Below are 20,384 nucleotides of genomic sequence, written 5' to 3' on the forward strand. Positions count from 1 at the left end.
ATTGTGACATTACTTTTCACAGGCTTTAAAAAAAAGTTCATTTTGTTGCACCATAGAAAGCCCCTACTTAATTAGTATAAGAAACTCAAGCAAGTTATTTGCCTCAATAAATGCTTAGTTTTTGACAGAACTGCCTGAACAAGATATAACTATCTTAAATATGCAAAAAAGTTGTGGGCCCAATAAAGGAGGTTAACCTAGGGCATCTTTTAAAATTACTTGAAAGATTAGAGGTAGTGGTGAGGATAGGAATAGGAACAAGCCAACCTTAAGTGTTGTTCTTTTTTTAAGGCACTGGCCAAAGTCTGGATCAGAGTCTTCAGAAGTACACGATGAGGATGGCTTCCTTTTGGTGGCTTTCTTTGCCTTGGCAGGTGGTGCCGGCTTTTTGGCGGCAACTTCATCTGTACTGGAACCTGAATTCTTAGCTGCTGCTGCCTTGCTGCGTTTGGCCGTTGTCTTTTTCTTAGCAAAAGCATCCTGAATAGAAGGTTGGTTGTCTAAGAGGAAAAGAATCAGATCTTTGTCAGCACCACACCTTTAGCCTTTTTCTAGCAAGAAATACTGACAGCAGCTTTGGAAGTGCTGATTCCTAGTGGAGGAAGATATCCTGAAAACTAGGCGGCACCTCCCACTAGATAATAAAAGACCCCAAACGATCCTTAGAATGGGAGGACGTACACTTCTGTTCCAACTGCACCCCTGCTAATTTCTGGTACACACACTCTGAGGCGTTGGATATTCTACACAATGATGTAGAAATGATAGAAAGGGGTTCCCTTGTACCTCTGGGGAATCAGGAAACATAGGACCCCCTCTCCTTTTCGCAACAATTAGATGGAGGCAATTCATTCTTTCTTCTCCTATTGACACTAAACATATAATGCAAATTAGGTAAACTATCATTGCTGGACATGGGCTGCTTCATCCCAGGACTCTCCATCGCTCTTGGTTCACAGGAGGGTCTTCTTCGCCTCAGGAGCAGCCCTCAAATATTATTGAATGCCTCTTCTGAGGAGCTACAAAGGGGAGCACTCGCATCTTAACAAGGTTTTTCTTACTTTCAGTGGAAACTGAAGCAGGGAAGTTTAGACTGAAGATTGAACACCACTGGCCCAATCTTGATTCTATCCCCAAATTCTTGCCTAATAAATGATGGTAGAGGATAATTGTTTGCAGACTCAAAATCGATATTCCTTTGTGCACAGCTCTGCATGTTCCAGACAGTGGCATTTTTACTTAACTACATCAAGCGCTTACCTATGCCACCCCTTCCCCAACAGAAATAGGGGGTGCAAGCTCCTCCATGAAAATGGGAGTATAATTTCTGACAAAATGGAATAGGGCTGGGACTTTCTCTTCCATGGGGAAACTGTTCAGCCCACTCCTCCCTTAGAGCTAAAGGATTTGATGAGAAGAGCTATTTATCTTATATGCCCCCCCCCAATAATATGTGAGAAACCTGGAGATTTCCTTCTGCGAGAAAGTTTTTCCATGTCAGTATATTGCCTGCCTAGATCCTAAAAACTGGATGGAATTTCCAAGGGCAACAGCAACAGAACCTGCTAGGCCCTGTGATAGGCTGCAGTTCAATCAGCTAAACAAAAGGCATCCGTTGCTTTTTTCCTTGGTTTGAACCTCATAAACAAGAAGAGTCGCCCATTTATATTTGGGAAGGTACTGCTCTCTCATCCCTCCCATTCTCTCCCGCCCCCAGCTTTGATAATTTTAAGATCCTGTTATCTGCCCTTGGTACCACAGTCAATAAACCTTATACTTTATGTTAACACAGCAGATGGCAACTCAAGTCAATCTCTGATTATTTCTGCCCATCCACTAGATCACATAGGATGGGCATGCTCCAGGTCCCCCCTGAGGCAGTGTAATCTAATGGGACCTAGAAGATGTGCCTTCTCTGTTGCTGTATCTGCCCCAACCCCATGGTTCTTTCATAGAACCATGAAGACCTGCTTTTCTCCGTGGCACTGGGCCAGATAATAATTGAGCCCATTCTGCAGTGAGAACAAATACTTGCTATGCTCAGCCCCAGCTATGTCTGTGAGATTGTGTTTTATTATATTAGCTTCATATTATTTTGATTGTTTTTTTATTGGATGTTTTTTTATTGGATGAAATCTGGAAAACCAAAAATCAGGGTTTCAGTTTGGCCAGACTGTGACTCACCCATAACAGTTTAGTGAAACTCTTCTTTCGCAATGCATTTATTCTGTGCATGAAGCAAAACAATTTTTCCAGTTTGTATACAACTGGAATAAATTTCACCTCAGTTTTAAGAGTTAAGAAGTCCTCCAACTTTTTCCAGAGTTTCAGGACTACCACTTGAAAAACACCATAATTACACACCACAACAGTACTTGGTGTCCTCTAAATTTATTTTGGCTTATTGGAAGCTTTGTCACCACACATGCTCTTTTACCAGCATCTTGGGGGTGGACATAATCAGTATACACGTGAAATTGTAATATAGGGAGCATATGCCTCAAATTTACAACTAAGTTGCCTTCTATTTTTGTTTTGTTTTGTTGGGAAAGTAGGAAAATACTTTTACACCCGATTAAAAAAATGTGTAATCCAGCAATAGGAAGGAGTTACTGGGGAATTCCCTCCATTGACAGCTGAGTGCATATATTCAAGGATGTCATTAGCATTTGATCTGCATAACTTCTCCACAGTGCTGTTCTCATACAAATTAAATCTTGCACATTATTCTCCTTCCACTAGCAAAGTATCTACAAAAAGGAGACTTCTCTGCAATCCTTGGTCTCAAGAGTCAAGGACCAATGAAAAAAGAAACATCCTCTGGTGTATTTTTCAACAAGAGATTATTTCCTTACTATCAAACTGATCCAGAGGAGCAAGTAGGATGGGTATGGCTTGTCCTCTTATCTAATAGTGTATCTGGTTTTTATTTCTACAGGCTTTTGCATAGCTGAGCAAAACAGTGTATATTGCTATATATACTGTTTTAAGCTGTGGTTAAGTTTTTGTTCAGTTCTATGCCCCAAAACAATCAAAACTCATTCCTGTAGGTTACAGGAGTGGATATACAACATACATCTCATAGGAGCATACAAGCATGCAGGGCTTTTGTTATTTTGGATTATATTGAACTCTCTTAAAATCCATCAGAATGCATTTAGACAGAAAACATTCCAGACTTCAACTGCCTCTCTTCTGTGTTTCACCTATTGCCTGCAGCATCTCAATTAACATTTACTGGAGATATTTTCAATGTAGTGTACTCCCACCCACAAGATGATTGCACTTCTAGGCTTTGACAAGTCATCTTGCCTAGGGATTCCTTTCAAGGAAATTCCAACTCTGGTTGCTAGTATTCATTGTAGCCTTTCCCCCCTACTTCTTTCCCCTGTTGTATGCCCCACAGTGTCTGTCTAAGGATTGGGGTGGGCTCTAAAACAAAGAAACGAGTGAACAATTAAATAGGATCGACATTTTACTGGGTTATTTCAACCTAGCAGCTGGAAAGCCATTTTTTAAAGACTGAACCACCATTCAATGGTTCAATCTTCTTAGCTCCTGTTCAGAAATCACCTTCTGTTTTGAAGTGGATAGAGCATATCCCTCCCTTCTTGGTAAGACAATTTTTTTGCTATAGAGGACTATTTTCATACATCTACAAATGTTTTACTCCCATCTACTGAAAAACTGTGGAAAGCAACCCAGTTTTCAGGACACCCACCATCTTTTGTAGAACCCCCCCCCATGCTAAATTCAGTGTGATGTTCTGATGATGACCAAAGCATAGTACTGTTAATTACATCGCACAAGCTAGACTGTAGTTGATCAGAGCTTTTTTCTTATTGCTCCTGCATATAAAATACTGCATTATTTTCTGCAGGCTATGATTCTTTCTTCCATAGGGCAGTCAAGTGAAGTTTCTCTCAGCAAGGTCAGATAAATGTGGAATTTAGCTGAGAACACAACTTCCTGAATGCCCACTTCCAAGTGTGTAAACATTGGTAACAGTCTTACCGACAGCTACATTTGTTTTCTTGGTCAATGCTCTCTTTCGGGGAACAGGTTTGGGTGGCACATCAAGAGTGGCAAGAAGGGAAGAGGCTGTTGTAGCTGGCTTCGTCTTTTCTTCGTGTTCCTCAGAGTGAACTTGAACAAAGAAATGTCCCAATCAACAAAAAGTGTTTTGACTACTGCACTATATGAATCCATGAGCTGAATGATAATCCCCACAGAAACCAAAATAAACATGCGCGCACGCACACACAGATACATATAGCAATAAATACCAGGGCAGATAAGTTTTTCTCCTCATATGTTCACAATGGTTCTCACCATATGAAAGTCTGGATAACAACTCCAGCAAATAGCAGCAGAGATCAAATAGGCACAAGTTATGTCAGAGATTTCCGGGGGGAGGCATAGCAAACTGAAAACACCTCTGTGAAAGCAGAGCTGACAACTGCGGCAAAGGCCAAAGAACCAGTGAGTGGACCTGTGCTTCGGAATCTCTCTGGCTAAGGAGAGGACGGGAGATTGCCCACAGGGCTGCTCCTCGCAAGGAAACAGCAGGACAGCGGTCTTCTGCAGGTCTGCGTGCTGGGAGACAAAGGGATTAGCCATCTTGCTCACAACTGCAGTGGAGCCTTTTAAATGACACTAAGTTTGCAAGCCTCACTTTCTAATCACTTTTGAAATTGCCTATTAACCACCTTAAAGCTATTAGAGACCTTCAGAATGACAAGCTTGAAAAGTTACCAGGTGAGTCTAGCTTCAACTCTGAATAAAAGAAAAATTAATTACAAGCTTAAGAACTTAAAGAATTTGAAATAAACAGCAAAAAGCTAAAAAAGATTTTGATCTAAGAAAGTTACAAATGGATTAAGGGTCCAATTAAATTTAGAATACTGACTTTTATATAAGATTTTGGAATTAACTATAAGAATAAATAGGTCTTGTGGGAACCAGAGTTATTTTGGCTATCTTTGCTCATAACAAAGATAAGTAGGTTTATGATATTAGAAACTGGTCACTAGAGGGGACTAAAGTTTCTAAGTAGAAGGAACAAAAAATACAAGCCAGCTTTTGGTGCCAGTTAACTAGGGCTTACAAAATGACACAAAACGTCATTAACACTGAAAATATTAAAGGAGATTTTTGAAGAATGGAGCCAGAAACTAGTAGCTACAATATCAACAGTGTCTGTAATGATGTCTGGTTCCATGAATAGACTATGTTTAAAAGATGTTAATGAAGGAATGACAGATGTGGAGCAAATTTTGTCTGACAAGACAGAGAATGTACCGAAACTGAAATGAAAGGCCAAGAGAATTATTTGGAAAAGGACGCTTTGTTGAATCTACAAAAGAAACTGAAATTTTAAAAATGAAAGGGGAAATACAAATGACAAACCAAGAGAATGACCTGGAAAATGTTTTCTTACTGGATCTACAAAAGAGGCTTGTTAAACCCTTGAAGAAGTCTATGCAATGGGTTGCTCTTCAAGAAGAATTGAAGAGAAATCAGATCCTACAACAATATTTGAATGAACTAAAGATTAAGACTTGTAACTCTTTATGAACTTTTGCTGACACCAGGATTGAAAAGATGTTTTATGGATTTGCTTATAGATAAGGAATGGGATATGGGATGGAGAGATATCTGTTTCTATCTGTTTCTTATAGGGGGTGAAGAGTTACTAAATTTGTCTGTACTTGTATTGAAGGTTAGAAGTCACTTCTTTATATATTTTTCTTTTTCTTTATCATATTCTTTCTTTTTTTTAAATTTTCTTACTATTCTTTTTCAAGTTTAGTTTTTATTAGTTTTTATTACTGTAATCAAAATCCTTAATAAAAATTTATATATATTTTTATTATCCATTTAAAAATTATATATATATATAAAGTTTCAAAGATCAATAATGAAACCAATGTTAGCTTTTTCCACCCCTGATGCTGAGAGAGAACAATTCTCCTGCTATTAGATGCAGAAAAAACAGTGTGAAAAGGAAAGAAAGAATGAATATTGGAAGAAAGGCTTCCAATGAAAAGCCCTTCTAGGCATTCTTTTCACAGAAGTTGCAGAAAAAAGAAAAGAAAAAACAAAAAGGAACAAATCACAAACATACATACATTAAAAAAAACAAAACAAATTACATAACAAGTGCTTAAAAATGGAAAAAATACAACAGAAAAATAATAATAAAAAAAGAAAATATAAAATGTCATTACAACAATAAAGTTACAATTCTATATATACTTATCTAATGTAAATAGTATGCAAGTATCCATCTATCTATATATCCAATACAGTGTTATAACTATTGTGCTTTTTCCTAAACAACTGTAATTTGTATAAATGAGTCCCATATTTCATTATACTTGTCCATACAAAGTCTACGTCTATTGGCAAGTAGACTGGATTTTCTAGTTATCTTTGCTGTCCCTCACTGGAATGTTAACAATGACCACAGCTCATAAGAAAGAATGTGGAAGAATCAAAACCACAGAATCTGAGAAGCATCATTTCTCATCACTGATATTCTTGCTGTTTCAAATTTTTTGTGTTGCATTTGCAGGGGAGTTGAGTGGGGGAAGCAATTGTCCTAAAAATGCTTCAGGAATTAGATGAAGAAGTACAAATTATTTTGAATCCATCAGTAATACTTTATTTTTTAAACTAAAGAGTAGTGTAGTCCATGATAAATAATAATCCTATATTGGGGAAGATCACAACAGGGTGCCTTATGACAGCACTGGCTATAACACTGCAGACATGTTACAGTCTCAGTTGTGTGGCATAATACCTAGGACTATGTTAGCAAAAGGAAAAAAAATGGTAATGGGTGGGAATGAATTCTTGCTTTTTTAGGCTAAACAGAGATTATAATAAAAATGAGCCATGTGCTCACCCGAGCCAGTGCTCTGTGCTTCTGATGATCTGAATTCTTCAATTTCCTCTTCCTTTGTTTTCCTAGAACATAAAATCATGGATTTACTCTGTATTGGGATCAGCAATGCATGCCACTCCAAACGGGGGGGGGGGGGGGACTTTACCAAAATCAAAAATTGAGATTACAAGTAATCTTAGGATCAGTTTGCCAAAATCCTGCGATTTACTCCATTTTAAAATTATTTTTTTCAGTACTTACACCACTGCAGTGATACCAAGCACCTGAAAAAGTTGTGAATCTCTGTACTGCATTCCATAGTGGGGGATGGGGAGTATAAAACAGAAGCCACTTATTTGTAATATTATGATTAAGATTAAAAATGCCATTTTCCACAGAATATTTAAACAATACATAATGCTGACATCTATCTAGCAGAAACATCAGGATAATAAAATAACAAGGGTTGAATATACTTAAAATAGAAATAGCAAGCCACTTTTGCATGATCAGTTGACAAAGCTGTATGGACCTTAGCTGTGTGAACTCTTCATCAGCAGAATGGAGGAACTGGGAAGGACTATCTCAGTTATGGTGTTTTTTCTGCATGCAGAAGATTCCAGGTTCTAATTCTATAATACCCTTTTGACTTTGGAGATCTAACATCCTGGAAAACTATTGCCTGTCAGCAGAGATAGCACAGGTCTAAAAGGGCAAATAACCTAACCTTGTACATAAGGCAGCTTTATTAAAATTAAAAAGGGAAAATTATTTCTGGTGCTGTCAGCATTTCAATGTAAGTAACATCTCCCCCCCCCCCCATGAACTATAACAAATCTTTGCAACACAACAGTTGACACACTATTTTCTCAATTCTGATTAGCCTTAAACTGTTGTCTGTTATCCAGGCAGGTATTTTTTTAAAAAACAATCCAAATAGGAAAATCATATCTGTATACTGGAGAAACTTACTTAGGAACAGCCTTTGGTCTTGCTGTTGCTCCCACAGAGTCTTCATCAGTCCGAGCATCCTCATCCATATCTGAATTAGAATCCTGCACATACTTTGCTTTTGCTGAATATAATAGACAAAAAAAAAATAAAAATCAGCTGCAACCCAGCACATGTGTATTTATAAGGAAGGCTAATTGAGAATATATTTCTAGGCAATAGGGCAATATAGCAAATGGGAAAATTTTTTTGTCTCAAACACAGAATAAATGACTGCATTCTGGAAATTTTATTGAATTGTTTAGGCAGCTATGGTTTGGGAGAACTGAAACTTGGGAAGCTTTGGATTTTGACAAAAACAAGATTTGGGCAGGATGAGTGGAACAAGGGTGTGTGCCTAGCCTTCGTTCTCCACTCCAGCTCCCAGATCAATTTTTTCCACTGTTGAGCTTCATAGGACATTCCCTTCATCTCCTTAGCTGCTCTTGTTAATGTATGTCTTTGGCTCCCCCCAATCTGGATCATAAAATAGCTGTTTTGTGCATGGATCAAAACGTCTGTTTCAATTCAACCATAGCGCACCTGAAAACATTCTGGCATGGTTTAGTTTCTGCATGCAACATTTTGCATAACCATACTAGACAACTATGGGCCAGGCTGCAGTCTTGGAAAATAATCTCACTTGAAAAATAAAATGAAATAAAATAAAAAAAATCTTCCTTTACAAAGGTTCTACTTCATGTTTAAGATTGTATTATAGCAAAAAAGCTTTAGAAAAGTACCATCCAAGTACAGATTCCAAGTAGATTTTAAACTTTTTGAAAATTTACCTGTTATTTGGTGCTGTGGTGCATTTGTATGAGGCACAACCTCAGTGTCACTAACACCTTCATTTTCATCTTCAGATTCTGAGTCAGACCAAGGATTTAGTTTCATTGCTTTTTTTACTGGCTTGAATGGTAGTTTGGACTGTTTCTTGGAATCTGAAATTCAGCAGGTTTGTTAGGCCACTCATAATACCTCCCAAAGAAAACATAACCCAGCAGGGAAAATTGATGCCTGTGAAGAGATTTTACCTGGTTCTGTTTTCAGTTTCTTCATCAATCTTTGTTTAAGACTCTTCGGTTCCTTACTGCTCTCTGGAGAATCTTGATTCCCATCAAGCTCAGTTTTTTCACTCTACAGGTCAGCAAATGGAAGGAGAGTTTATCACTACTGGGGACAGGTAACAGAAGGTTATGAAACTAGTAAAGAAAACTGAACACGCACACACCCTTCCAAGGACAGTTTACCTTGATTTTTCTTTTTAATTTCCTCTCTGCCCCCAATTTCATCTCTTCAGTCACTCGGGGGATGACTCTCCTCCCTTGGGGAGAAGGCATGATTTCCTGAAGCTGCAGTTTCTTTACTTTTACTTTTCCTCCTTTCCCTTTGATGGGCTTGCCTGTAGTTCCTAACATCTCATCCTGTTTCTCCTTTTCTTCTAACACCTGAAGTGTGGATGGAAACATGAAGTCAAGAACTAGTAGCAGGCGGTGCTTGGTTTTACAAGTGAGGAATTTCACCAAAGGAAGGTAGCCTCATTGAGTGCATTTCTGCTTTAGCTTCTCTGCAGTTCCACACAAATGGAAGAGAGGAATCCTGTACCCCAAACTGAAATAGGCAGCAATTTTTACATTTATCAGTAGAGCTCAGGTCACTGGAATTTCAGTGCTGTGTGCATCTGAGGTTTGCTTGCTTTGGAGGTTTACTTTAAAACATATTAGTAGTCTCAAAATTTCAGTTCCTCTTTTTAAATGCCAGCACCCTACCCAAATGAAGACACAGAGCTATTGATAGCAATGTTTCATATAAACTGGATATTTAGTTATTTATTTATAGTTTACCTACATCAAGTGCCTCAATAAAAGCAGCCAGATCTTCTCTCCATAAGTCGTCAGGATTCTTCCTTTTCAGGTTTTCTAGCTCCGTTTCCTAATAAGGGCAGCAAGAAACAGTTAAATCCATGTCTGACTTTTCAGCACTGCTGTATCACAAATCTTTTTTTTCAGAACAACTCATCCACCTACTTTGTTATCCCGCTGCTTGCACAGCTCATCCTTTTTTTCTTTTGTTAGATACCAGAGAGGCATGTTCAGAAGGTAGTTAAAATCTGGCCCAGTGGCTGCAGTAGAATCATTTTCTTTATCAGTATCTTCCTGTGCATCTTCATCTGTGTCCTGGCATGGCAGAAGAGAGATGTGGCCAGGTGTTAATAGCTTAGTATCTGTTACTTAGTACCTGTCCTTCCAAGTTGATCAGGAGGTAATGCATCCTTTTCTCACAGTACTTTCCTCTGGATGATCCATCTGCCTCAAAAAGCCAGTCATTTTAAAGTCAGGATTTGGCATGGACATTTATTTTCCTTGCTGTAGCATCCGCTATGACATCATGGAATTGGATCCTTAAAAGTTACTGAACCAAACCCATAAGCAATTGAATGGATTAAAAGGAAGAGACTGAGAAACATACCTTCTGTTGAGACTCTTTCCATGTCTTTACTGGATCAGAATCATAACCTCTTTCAATTAGGACCTTTATTAATTCTTTCTTGGGCTTGTTCTCTAGAGAGGAAGACCACAAAGAACAAATCCAGATGAATAAGCAGCCAAAATAAAAAGTCATACCATTTGGTACCATGCTAAGTACAAGGACGCAAGTCAACTTGCATGCCACGAACACAAAAGCCACACCAAATATTTTGGGATTCCTCTTACTAGAAAGCAGGAAAGTAAGCACACATACACATTTAGCATTTCAAGTTGTACATTCAGTTTGGGTCCCAAATGAATATTTGTGTAAATTAAGTTTTTATTTCTAGAAAAATAAGCTTAGAGGCAGGATGTCTATCAGGGAAGATAATTCTTTGGTAGGTGTTGGTTTTTGTTCTGCCCATTCTGACCCAGAAAAAGAAGGTGGGAACTATTTCTATAATAGATGCTCTACTGCCTTTAAAGAAAAAAACATGGCTTATGATAAAATCCTAGTACTTACCTATCACTATTTTGCCTTCTATTTTTTCAAGGATGAAGCGAGCTTGGTTGTTTAGTTTTGCAGATTCTGCACCCAGCATGCCAGTGAGCCAATCTTTTCTTAAAGAGTAATAACGCAGTCTGACTTCATAGAATTCCCGTAGAATATCCTCTGCAGTCTCATATTTCTTCAGGCAACCAACATGGTCAAAAAGTACCTGGAGCAAAGAGTAGGGTCCCAGAGATCTATAGGTTGTAGGGCTGTGATCATGCATTTAAAAGCTGGATGTAAACCTTTAACCATTACACTGTCTGCCCCCACTCACCTCAATTTTTCACTATTGTATTTTGTTACTTTTTAGGAACTGTAAATGTATTTACAAGCCAGGCTTCTAAAACAGGTCCTTAATTACAGCCAAGTATGAATCTTCCTCAAAGTGACTTGGGCAAAAAAGCTTTTAGAATTTGGAAAAAAATAGCTCCCCCTCCCCAGTGTAGCAGAGATCTCACAAACAGCTAAAATAGATGAATAGGCAGGTAGGCAGGCATTGTTAGCTAGACAGGGCTAGGGTTTACCTTCTGCATTTTAAAGATTTTAAAATAATCCATGCAGGCTGGCTGAAGGATCCCTTGCATGCCCTAGGCAAATGGAGTATGCAGGCCTCTTGAAATTACAGTTGGTTAAGGCTGGGATCTCTTGATGGTCATCTAGTGGTCGTTTACTTTTGCAGAGCCCCCCACTCCCTAGTTTTGCAGCCTTTGTTGCATTTTAACTAAAACACGTTGAACCATCCCAACTGAGGCTTGCTGGACATGCAATCTAGTGTACCTGCTGGAGCAGATTTGTCCCCAAAGTTTTCCCCTTCTTCACAATCTTAACTGAGAATTTGTAATCTAAGATTTCAGTTAAAAATTAAGCACTTGAAGATTTTTTAAAAAACCTTGCCACAAAAGGATTCTACTGGGCTTCTCTGTCTCATTCTTACCTGAAAGAATGGAGATGACCTCCAGAGAGTGTCACCCAATCTTCCATAATCTGTGCAGATTTATTTATTTAAAAGATTTATACAGCCTCTGGGTGTAATGTGTGTGTCAGAGACAGACAGACAGACTAGGTAGGCTTTTCTTGTTGCTGCATAAATAGAAGCCTTCTGAGTTTTCACTTACCATATTGTTACAAGAAAGAGGAGTTTGTAATTTGAAGACCTTATGTATACCAGCAGCCTCTGCCTCCACCAGCTTTTGTTCACTCATTGTTATGATGAATTTGACAGTGGTGTCTGTGTGATACTCTTTATAGTCTGTTATGAGTGATGGAGTCTTCTCTGTGCCAGTCAGCATAGGCTCCAGAACCTGTTCTTTATAAGTCTTTTGAGAGGTGGGAAGAAGCAACATCATGATTTTATATTTTCCTTTGATTGAGGAGTTCAGAAACATATTGTTATAACTGTTCAGAGCACAGTACAAAAATAGAACATGACTTACCTGTGTCCATGTCCGAACGGGAAGCTCTGAAATTTCAATGGTGGTTGAATTAAGAATAGACACTTCTCCATTGACCAGGAATTGGTTTTGCCCTAGTTCATCTATTGTCCCCTTGAAGTTCTTATAACTAGGAACCTAAAAAATTAGAAGCTGAATTAAAATAAGTCAGGCTGAACATGTATCTTGTTTGATTCATATAATCAGAATCCAAATTAATTAAGACAATTTCAACCCTTCAAGGCTTCTGAAATTTCACCCAAATTAGAATGAAGGACAAAATAGGAGGAAGAGAGGTTGTAGAGAAAAGGCCATAAGCAGTTTCATGAAAAGCAACATGAAGATCTCCAATGTAGAGATAATCTTTCTTGATTTCCTATCTCTAGTCTTTCAAAGAAAGTGTCATTTTAAAGCTTACTTCGTCATAAGGAATGTAGCCACAGGCAATTTTTTAAAAGAATTTAAGTGGTATGGCTCTGAGGTGCCCAAATAATGCAGAAAGTCTAAGTCTGTCTTTGCCCACACACCTCAGTTATTATTTCTTTTCTCTAAAATTACCAGCCCCTTTTTATTTAGTTGCTGGTGCATTTTTTTATTACCATTGGTAATGGCTCATCTCCATCAAGCATGCGTCGAATGTTGTTTATCACTTCTCGGACGTCATAATTGGGAACCTTGCATGACCAGCCAGTCCCAATGCCTTCAGCACCATTGATTAGCACCATGGGAATGATGGGAATATACCATTCAGGTTCAACTCGCTGGTTGTCATCGTACAGGAATTTCAGCACACTGTCATCCACTGCTGGGAAAGCCAACCGTGCCAAAGGACTAGAAAAAACAAGTGGCTTAAATTAAAGTTCTATTAAGTATTTCTATAAATAGGTTTAGATAGGATTATGGGGTCTCCACTGCAGGTAAGGAGAAACGAGGAAGCAAGGAGAAATAGCCAGAGAATGGTGAGGAAGTGCAGAAATGGCAATAACTTTCAGTAATCTCTACTTCCCCTTTTAAAGCCACAAGAGAAAAGAAAAAATAAAGGGGAAAAAGCCCAGGAACAGGAAAGTTCTACCATGACTCTTGAAAGCCAACCCAAATACTGAGGCGTTTCCTCAATTCCAGGGACAGTGCATAAATTGATCTTGCCTCTTATAGGAAGAAAAGTTAACCATTTTCTTTTGACTCCTCTTCTACTGACTGAGAAGGAAATCTTGCTAAATCTCTTGGAATAGGCTTCTGTGTATATTAAAACCCTTGATTTAATGGAGTCCTAGGGTGAAGGCTGGCTGTCAAATGGTGATTTTTTTTTTGAGTCCAAAAACACATGTGTTTTTGAGAAAACCTATCTTACTGATAAGCAGAGAATACTCATTTTGAGGGGAAGCAGTGAAAATAGTGAATTTTGTCCAGCCTGATTTGCCAAACAGACTTTTTTCCATTGTTTGAGGCAAAGTCTGTTATTACCTGAAATTCAAACAAAACTTAGATCCAGCATGTTTTGTCTGTTAGACCTGAAGCTTATAAACTGTGGTCTGTTAAATGGAAAGTTTACTGCATTCAAACTGCATAAACAAGGTAAATCTAAGAACATTTGGAAGTCATTTCTATCTCAAGCCAGCCTTCCTGGCTGGTTATCCAGGAGTTGTAGTTCCAACCCCACTGGAATACACTAAGGTGGGAGGGAGTGTTCTAAGCCAAAATCAAGGAAAGCAGCATGCTTCCACTAACCTGAGCATTGTAAAGATATATCTAGGGCTTGCAGAGTCTTTTCCACCATGCAGCCTAGTTCCAAACTGACCAATGGGTTGAAGTAAGTTCAGGTTGTTGCTGCCCACAAAATTTTGAGCCAAATTAACAATAGTCATCATCAGTGAGTTCTGAAACAAAATAACAATTCTCAGTGGTGCATCACCACCACAATCATCATACATCAAGAAAATGAACAGGCATTGGAAAGATAAGTCTAGTCACAACCATTGATCAAAAAAATCCAAAGTCACTGGAAGCCTACTTCTACCTTTCTTCCAAAAAACCTCTGCTCCAACTATTGGCCAGTTGACTTATGGTTGGACATAATCACAGAGGAAACTGTCTCCAAGTCTTGTCACTGGCTGCAGCAGGTATGGGCATCCTGTGGCTTTCCAGAAATTGTTGAACCTCAACTCCCAGTGGCCCTATGCCAACATAGCAAATGATGAGGATGCTGGGAACATAACTCAATAACATTTGGAATGTACCAGGTTGCTAATTGCTGGGTTAGAGAATGAAAAATTACCTCCTTCCTTTATTGTAGCAACTTCTAATGTTAACACTTCTTGCAAGCTATACTATTACTTGCTGCTTTTTGAGATCCCATCAATGTTTTTCCTACCTCTCCATGGTGGTAAGAGGACATCTCTGCCACTGATCCAGCCAGCTGGGCAACTTTTACCTCCCGCTTGTCATTTCTTTTGAAGCATGTAAATAAAACTTTCCTCTGACCTGGTTTCAGTCCTGAAAGATGAGAGAAGTCATTGGTAGTTACAACTTCTTCTCTCCACAGTGAGCACCTCTTAGCCAAGGCATTCATCAAAGGACCAATCTTCCAAGTCAGATTGTACATTAGTTTAATGCAAATATATCTGCCTTATATCAGGGCAATAAATTATACATTTTCTAATGTATTAAGTACTTTTTATAAACATATACCAGCCACAGTTACAACACCTATCCTCTTAAGTCAGTTCTTTGTGGCCTATTTCTTTCAAAACTTTGATGCACTAAATTTAAAGTATGACAAATCTTATTTATTAAAAAATCCCTTACCATCAACCAGTGATGGGATGGATCGCTCATTGTCAGAATTTGAGAACAGCACAAGTTCTTTGTTGATAAAATCATTGTAGGTCAGGTGATCTGTAGTTTTCCCATATAGGTAATCCTAAGGAAGACAAAACAGTTTAAGCTATATACTTAAAATAGTATTTAAATACTTTCTTCTACTGAGGTGTTCTTGTCATTTCTAATGGCTTGCTTCTTTTAGCAAAAGATAGGACATATGATGACCTGACTCATAACCTGCCCTATCCTTTCACTTGGACCACACATTGCTAGATGCATCCTTGTGGCAGAAGGCTCATAAAGAATGTATAGATATATGCATAGGCATCACTTGTCATTAATAAAATCTATCTGAATATGTAACAACTGCCTCCATCAAAGCTTGGTAACTAGAGGGGTGAAAAATGTTTTTATACTGTACACGAAACATTTCAAACTTAAAATAGGCTATTCTGATCTCAATTGAAATATGTTGAGTTTGAGGCCCTTCTAGTGAGGTTGAAACAGGCTGACTTGAACTCAGAAATTTTTGAAACTCAAATTTTTATATCCTTCTATTAGTAAGTATTTCTTAACTGCCACTACAATTTCAGTGACGCATGAATGCCTTAGCACATAGTCAAAGCCAGGGAAACTTGCTCCCACTGATGCTAAAGTAGTGAAAAAAAGCCACTAGAGTATTTTCAGTGTTCCAGGCTCAATACAAACCCCCCCTATTCACAAGTTCTAGAGCCATTGTTCTGCCTGAAACCTTTCAGAAGGAATCCCATTTTACTCTGTAGGCCACTTACATCTGGCAGGCCAAGAAGCTTCCGTTGCCTTCGATCTTCCATGAAGTTTGTCAACCATTCCTTTCGATCATCCACCTTTTTTTTGCTAAAGGCCTAGAATGAACAAGAACCTTATTAAACAAATAGTTTTCAGTGCTGTGTACTTAAGCATAGGTTAATTAAAATACAGAAGTTTTGATAAACAAATTAAATTCATTTTAAGTTCCACTAAATTATACCTAGGCTAATATCACAGAAGTGCCTCTCAGAGCTGTCTGCTGATAGGGCATTAAGAACTCAAAATATATGACTGGAATTAAGCTGAGTTCATATAAATCCAACAAACTTTCGGAAGAATATACGCCCAGAAAAACTAAAGGTATAGGGTTCATCTATTTTGCAGTCAAACTCAAATATGTTAATTTATCCAAATGTATACAACAGTGGCAATTCCTTGGGCTTGCGGTATATTTTAACTTTTAAAACTGCTGTTAGATAAATGAACCTTGAGTTCAGGCACCTGAATCCTACAAGCTGCCTAAATCCTCTGACAGGGAATAGTCTACCAACTGGGGTTTAAAAAAAAAAATAAGCAGAAGGAATTCTGGTGATTCATTGTCCAAACAAGTTTGTAAACCCAAAGAAACAGAGGGATAAGAAGAGAACTTAATCTACCAGGGTGATTGCAGCATCATCTTCAGGACCAGCGTACTTGAAAGGTATTCGGTGTTTTGTCATTGCTGCAAAATATTCTTTTGCTTCCTTTGAAGTGCTGGTACCCAGACCTAAGGAGATAAGGAAACAGTCTGAGTAAAATATCTAGATAAAATGGTCTTATTTCACTTAATGTGCAATTTTTATTTTTATTATTTAATTTATAATTTCAATTTCAAGACCATCTGACTCCATAGTGACTCTGGATGGCTTACAAAGAAAAATTAAAAGAAAAAAAATAGATCAAGAAAAAAAAATAAGACGAGACAAAATCCAAATCAGATTGCTTCAAAAGCAATTAATTTTCTCCGCATCAGTTAAAACATGTAATATAGATTTAGTGTATGAACAGCAAAGAGAACAACTCAGAATTATTCACACTAAGTTCAACAGCAGAATCATTTGGACTGAACTTATTCTTGATCCATCTAGATTCAAACAGGAAAAAAAAAACTTTAATCAGTTTCCCACAACTTGGCACTCTTCAGATGTCAACTACAACTCACTGACTAGTTAGATGTGAGCTATAGTTCAACATACTTGGAGGACACAAGGTTTAGAAAGGCTAAATTAAATTATTAGCCAATTGCTTTTCTTGTTAAAACTTTGCAAACAAAATGACCTTACAGTACAATGAGTAAGTACTGTAGAGTTTTTATAGAACAAGATAACAGTATTCCAGGAATACAGCACTTATTGAGAATGTCTATATATATCACTGGCACTTCAATTAATATATTAAAAACATCATCAAGAATACTTTCATTTGCTCTTGGGGTTATGTAGGGTAAATTAAGTATTCTAACATACCCATTCAAGCCTCCTGTTTTACATTCAACCTGACAGCCAGGCTGTAGACAGAGCCTCCCACTTTTTTATCTTCCATACTTTACATGGAACAGCATTTCTTGTTTTGATCAGCTAGTTTAAAATAGTTGGCACATAGCCACCAATCCCTACGATTCCAAGTAAGGTTAAAAATAGTTCTATCCTACATAGTGTGTCTTTTTTAACTCTGAGGTTAATCTTATTTAGTTCATCTGGCATTACAATTTAGACAAACCTTTATAGTATTTGATTTTCCAGTTTTTGTAATTAGGGTTTCTGCTTTTCCATTCTTCAAATTCAGGAATGCTATAGAAAGAAATTTCTTCTCTGTTTTTAGAAACCTAGGGAAAAGCAAAAGGTCTCATTTTTGAAGAGTTAACAATATAACTAATAAATTTTAGTAAGAATGTTCTCAGCTGCTAAAGTTGTCACTCAAGGGATGGGGAAGCTCACCTTTACAATAGGGGTAATGAATTCTTCTAGAAAACGATGCCTCAGAAGAGATGGCCAATTATGGTGAATGAAATTAATCAATAAACCTTTGATATGGGAGCCATCTTGATCCTATGAAAATGTTCAAAAGATAAGATTTTATCCATTGGTGTTGAAAAAGTCAAGAGTCCTTACTAGCTTTATATTTTGAGGCTAATACTAATTGATCCCTTATTACAGCATTTATTTTATGTCAGTTTTCCCCATAGTGACTTTGTCAGAAGTTATACTACAACTCCTACAATTTCCAGTCAACATGGCCAGCTATGGATTATGATGTTCAGCACCTCTGAAAGGCACCAAGAAGGGGAAGATGCAAAACCAGCCATGACTGGTAATCTTTAAGACTAGTTTTAGTCAATTGTTTACCCTATAATTTATAAAGAATTACTGCACAATTATTCTAGTTATGATCAGAATGCTGCAGTTATAGGATATATTCACAGAAATAACAGTACAAAAGAAACACTCCCATACTGACCCACTCTAGTTATTACTAAATGTTTTGAGTGCTGATTTCTGCATTTCTGGGAGTTGGGAATGGTAAAACAGACTATATAGTATAGAAAAAAGCACACAACACTGATTTTTTTCTTTAAAAAAACCCATAGAAATAATAAACTAGTAGCAAATGCTGCTAGCATTCCTTAGAGGGTGTGAAATGGATTCTGAAATATACATTGATTGTATCTGATCCTAACTCAACAAGCTGATATTTCAAACCTCTGAAGTCCTACAAGTTTTGGACTACATCAAGTCTACAACAGTGAATTGTTTTTCATGTGGTCCCCTTTCTAATCACTTTATTTGCCGATGAGATTCTGTTCTGCATGTTATTTTTCGGAGAACTGAAGGAAATTCTTCTCTTTCTTTTTGTTTCTTTTATAGCAATTCTGTGATGTCTAAGGTCACCATCCTTGTTCTTCCTTAATCTTTTGATTAAAAACAAAAGCTACAGAATTCCAATAGATTTGAATGAAAGCATTAAAAAAAATCCTCTAGTTTAGAATAAGTTTTATACTTCCACATCACTTTAGAACATTTGAATTAAGAGACACATTAATCAGCTGAAGGCATTGGAAGAGCCTGGCTTTGGAAGAGCCCTTTTGCCTGGATACAATACCATTATCTCTGGGATTAAGACTGACCTGATCAGTCATGATCATGATCTTTCCATAACGGAGGCTTTTGAGTGATTCTTCATCATCATAACTCTTCTTATATTGCAGCCCCACAATCTTAATAATGTTGTTAATTTCAGCATTCTCCATTATCTGAAAAAGTACAGCATTTCTTAGATTCAGAATACAAATCTATTCTCAACACTCACCTGGAGAGAGGCAGTCAACTAAGTTCCAAGTCACCTCAACCACCTTTTCATTTAACCTATGGCAGATTGCAACTCAAAGCAAATGGCAGGATATCAGAAACAGAAATGTCATGATGTTGGGATGATATTTTTAGCCTGTTTTTTGGGTGGGAGGGAGATTTTCCTATTTCAAGTATTTATAGATGAAAGAACCCAACATTCTGCTTCCAGAGCCTGATATTTTATTACTGTATTTCAGCAGCATGACTTGAGGAGAGCCCCTCTGGTATAAGTGGCCCATATATTGCCTACTCTAATACAATCACATTTCACAAACCAGTGAGGATCACTTGGGAAGAGGGATTGTCATTACTGCTCTTGAAAGACAATAGCAAGACTCTTACCTCGAGAACCAACTACTGCAGAGTTTTATAACATATATTTTTGAGTTATAATTTAAATGAGGACTAATACTTCTGCTTTCTCATACAACAGGTTCAAATAAGGACTACAGGAATGTTTGCAAAGTGTTGCTAACTAACCTGCTTGTGAGAGGCTTCCCGTACATTAAGTATTTTTCCTCGCAGTGGAAACACTCCAAATTTGTCCCTACCCACAACTCCAAGGCCAGAAACAGCTAGTGTCTTAGCTGAATCTCCTTCTGTCAAAATGAGGGTACAGTTGATAGAATTCTTGCTCCCTGAAAGAGAAGTGAATATCATAACCCAGAGCTCCACCTAGCAGTACACTATGGATGATCTTCCATTGTTCTGATTCCAAGTAGGGATTTCTTTCATGTTTTGGTACAATGCAATTGAGCTGGGGTTCAGGAAAAGGAGATGGATAACTTTGTCTACAATGTAAACTGCCACAAAGTGAAGATTTCGTTCCTTTCTATCAATTAATCCCAAGTACACTTGCCCTCCACAACACTATCTGGAAGTAAGAATGCCCAGTCTGTCTTCCTACTACTTCTATAATTGTAAACCCAGTTTGAACCTTGTATTCAGGAATTTGAGTTGCATATTCCTACAACAGGGGTGAATAGCCTTCTTACAGCAACCTGGAAGGACAGGACCAACATTTTCTTGGTTATTATGTTTTGAGATTTGGGAGCT

General features: G+C 37.7%; 1 protein-coding gene and 1 long non-coding RNA gene across 2 annotated transcripts in view; one reads left to right on the forward strand and one right to left on the reverse strand.

The window, feature by feature from the left end:
• The window catches only part of TOP2A (DNA topoisomerase II alpha), a 30,043-nt gene that overhangs the window by 892 nt on the left and 8,767 nt on the right, over positions 1–20,384 (reverse strand). The window contains exons 12-34 of the mRNA XM_088143434.1: positions 19,809–19,966; positions 19,106–19,231; positions 17,919–18,029; positions 17,701–17,806; positions 16,599–16,708; positions 15,945–16,037; positions 15,139–15,253; positions 14,705–14,826; positions 14,062–14,210; positions 12,933–13,164; positions 12,337–12,471; positions 12,019–12,219; positions 10,874–11,069; positions 10,352–10,443; positions 9,910–10,059; positions 9,731–9,814; positions 9,133–9,330; positions 8,917–9,019; positions 8,671–8,823; positions 7,862–7,964; positions 6,911–6,972; positions 4,015–4,146; positions 268–500 (exon numbers count right to left, since the gene is read on the reverse strand). Of these exons, the coding sequence (XP_087999560.1) occupies positions 268–500; positions 4,015–4,146; positions 6,911–6,972; positions 7,862–7,964; positions 8,671–8,823; positions 8,917–9,019; positions 9,133–9,330; positions 9,731–9,814; positions 9,910–10,059; positions 10,352–10,443; positions 10,874–11,069; positions 12,019–12,219; positions 12,337–12,471; positions 12,933–13,164; positions 14,062–14,210; positions 14,705–14,826; positions 15,139–15,253; positions 15,945–16,037; positions 16,599–16,708; positions 17,701–17,806; positions 17,919–18,029; positions 19,106–19,231; positions 19,809–19,966 (3,164 nt within the window). The remainder of the gene's footprint in view (positions 1–267; positions 501–4,014; positions 4,147–6,910; positions 6,973–7,861; positions 7,965–8,670; positions 8,824–8,916; positions 9,020–9,132; positions 9,331–9,730; positions 9,815–9,909; positions 10,060–10,351; positions 10,444–10,873; positions 11,070–12,018; positions 12,220–12,336; positions 12,472–12,932; positions 13,165–14,061; positions 14,211–14,704; positions 14,827–15,138; positions 15,254–15,944; positions 16,038–16,598; positions 16,709–17,700; positions 17,807–17,918; positions 18,030–19,105; positions 19,232–19,808; positions 19,967–20,384) is intronic.
• Positions 4,623–19,892, forward strand: LOC148215444 (uncharacterized). The gene is made up of 3 exons (XR_015796617.1): positions 4,623–4,758; positions 18,155–18,291; positions 19,762–19,892. It is a non-coding gene; the product is annotated as an uncharacterized LOC148215444 (long non-coding RNA).

This window comes from Python bivittatus, unplaced genomic scaffold (assembly GCF_059951505.1).
Source record: "Python bivittatus isolate LINGU-HERP-01145 unplaced genomic scaffold, Pbiv_v1 ctg000410_np1212, whole genome shotgun sequence".
NCBI classification, from domain to species: domain Eukaryota; kingdom Metazoa; phylum Chordata; class Lepidosauria; order Squamata; family Pythonidae; genus Python; species Python bivittatus.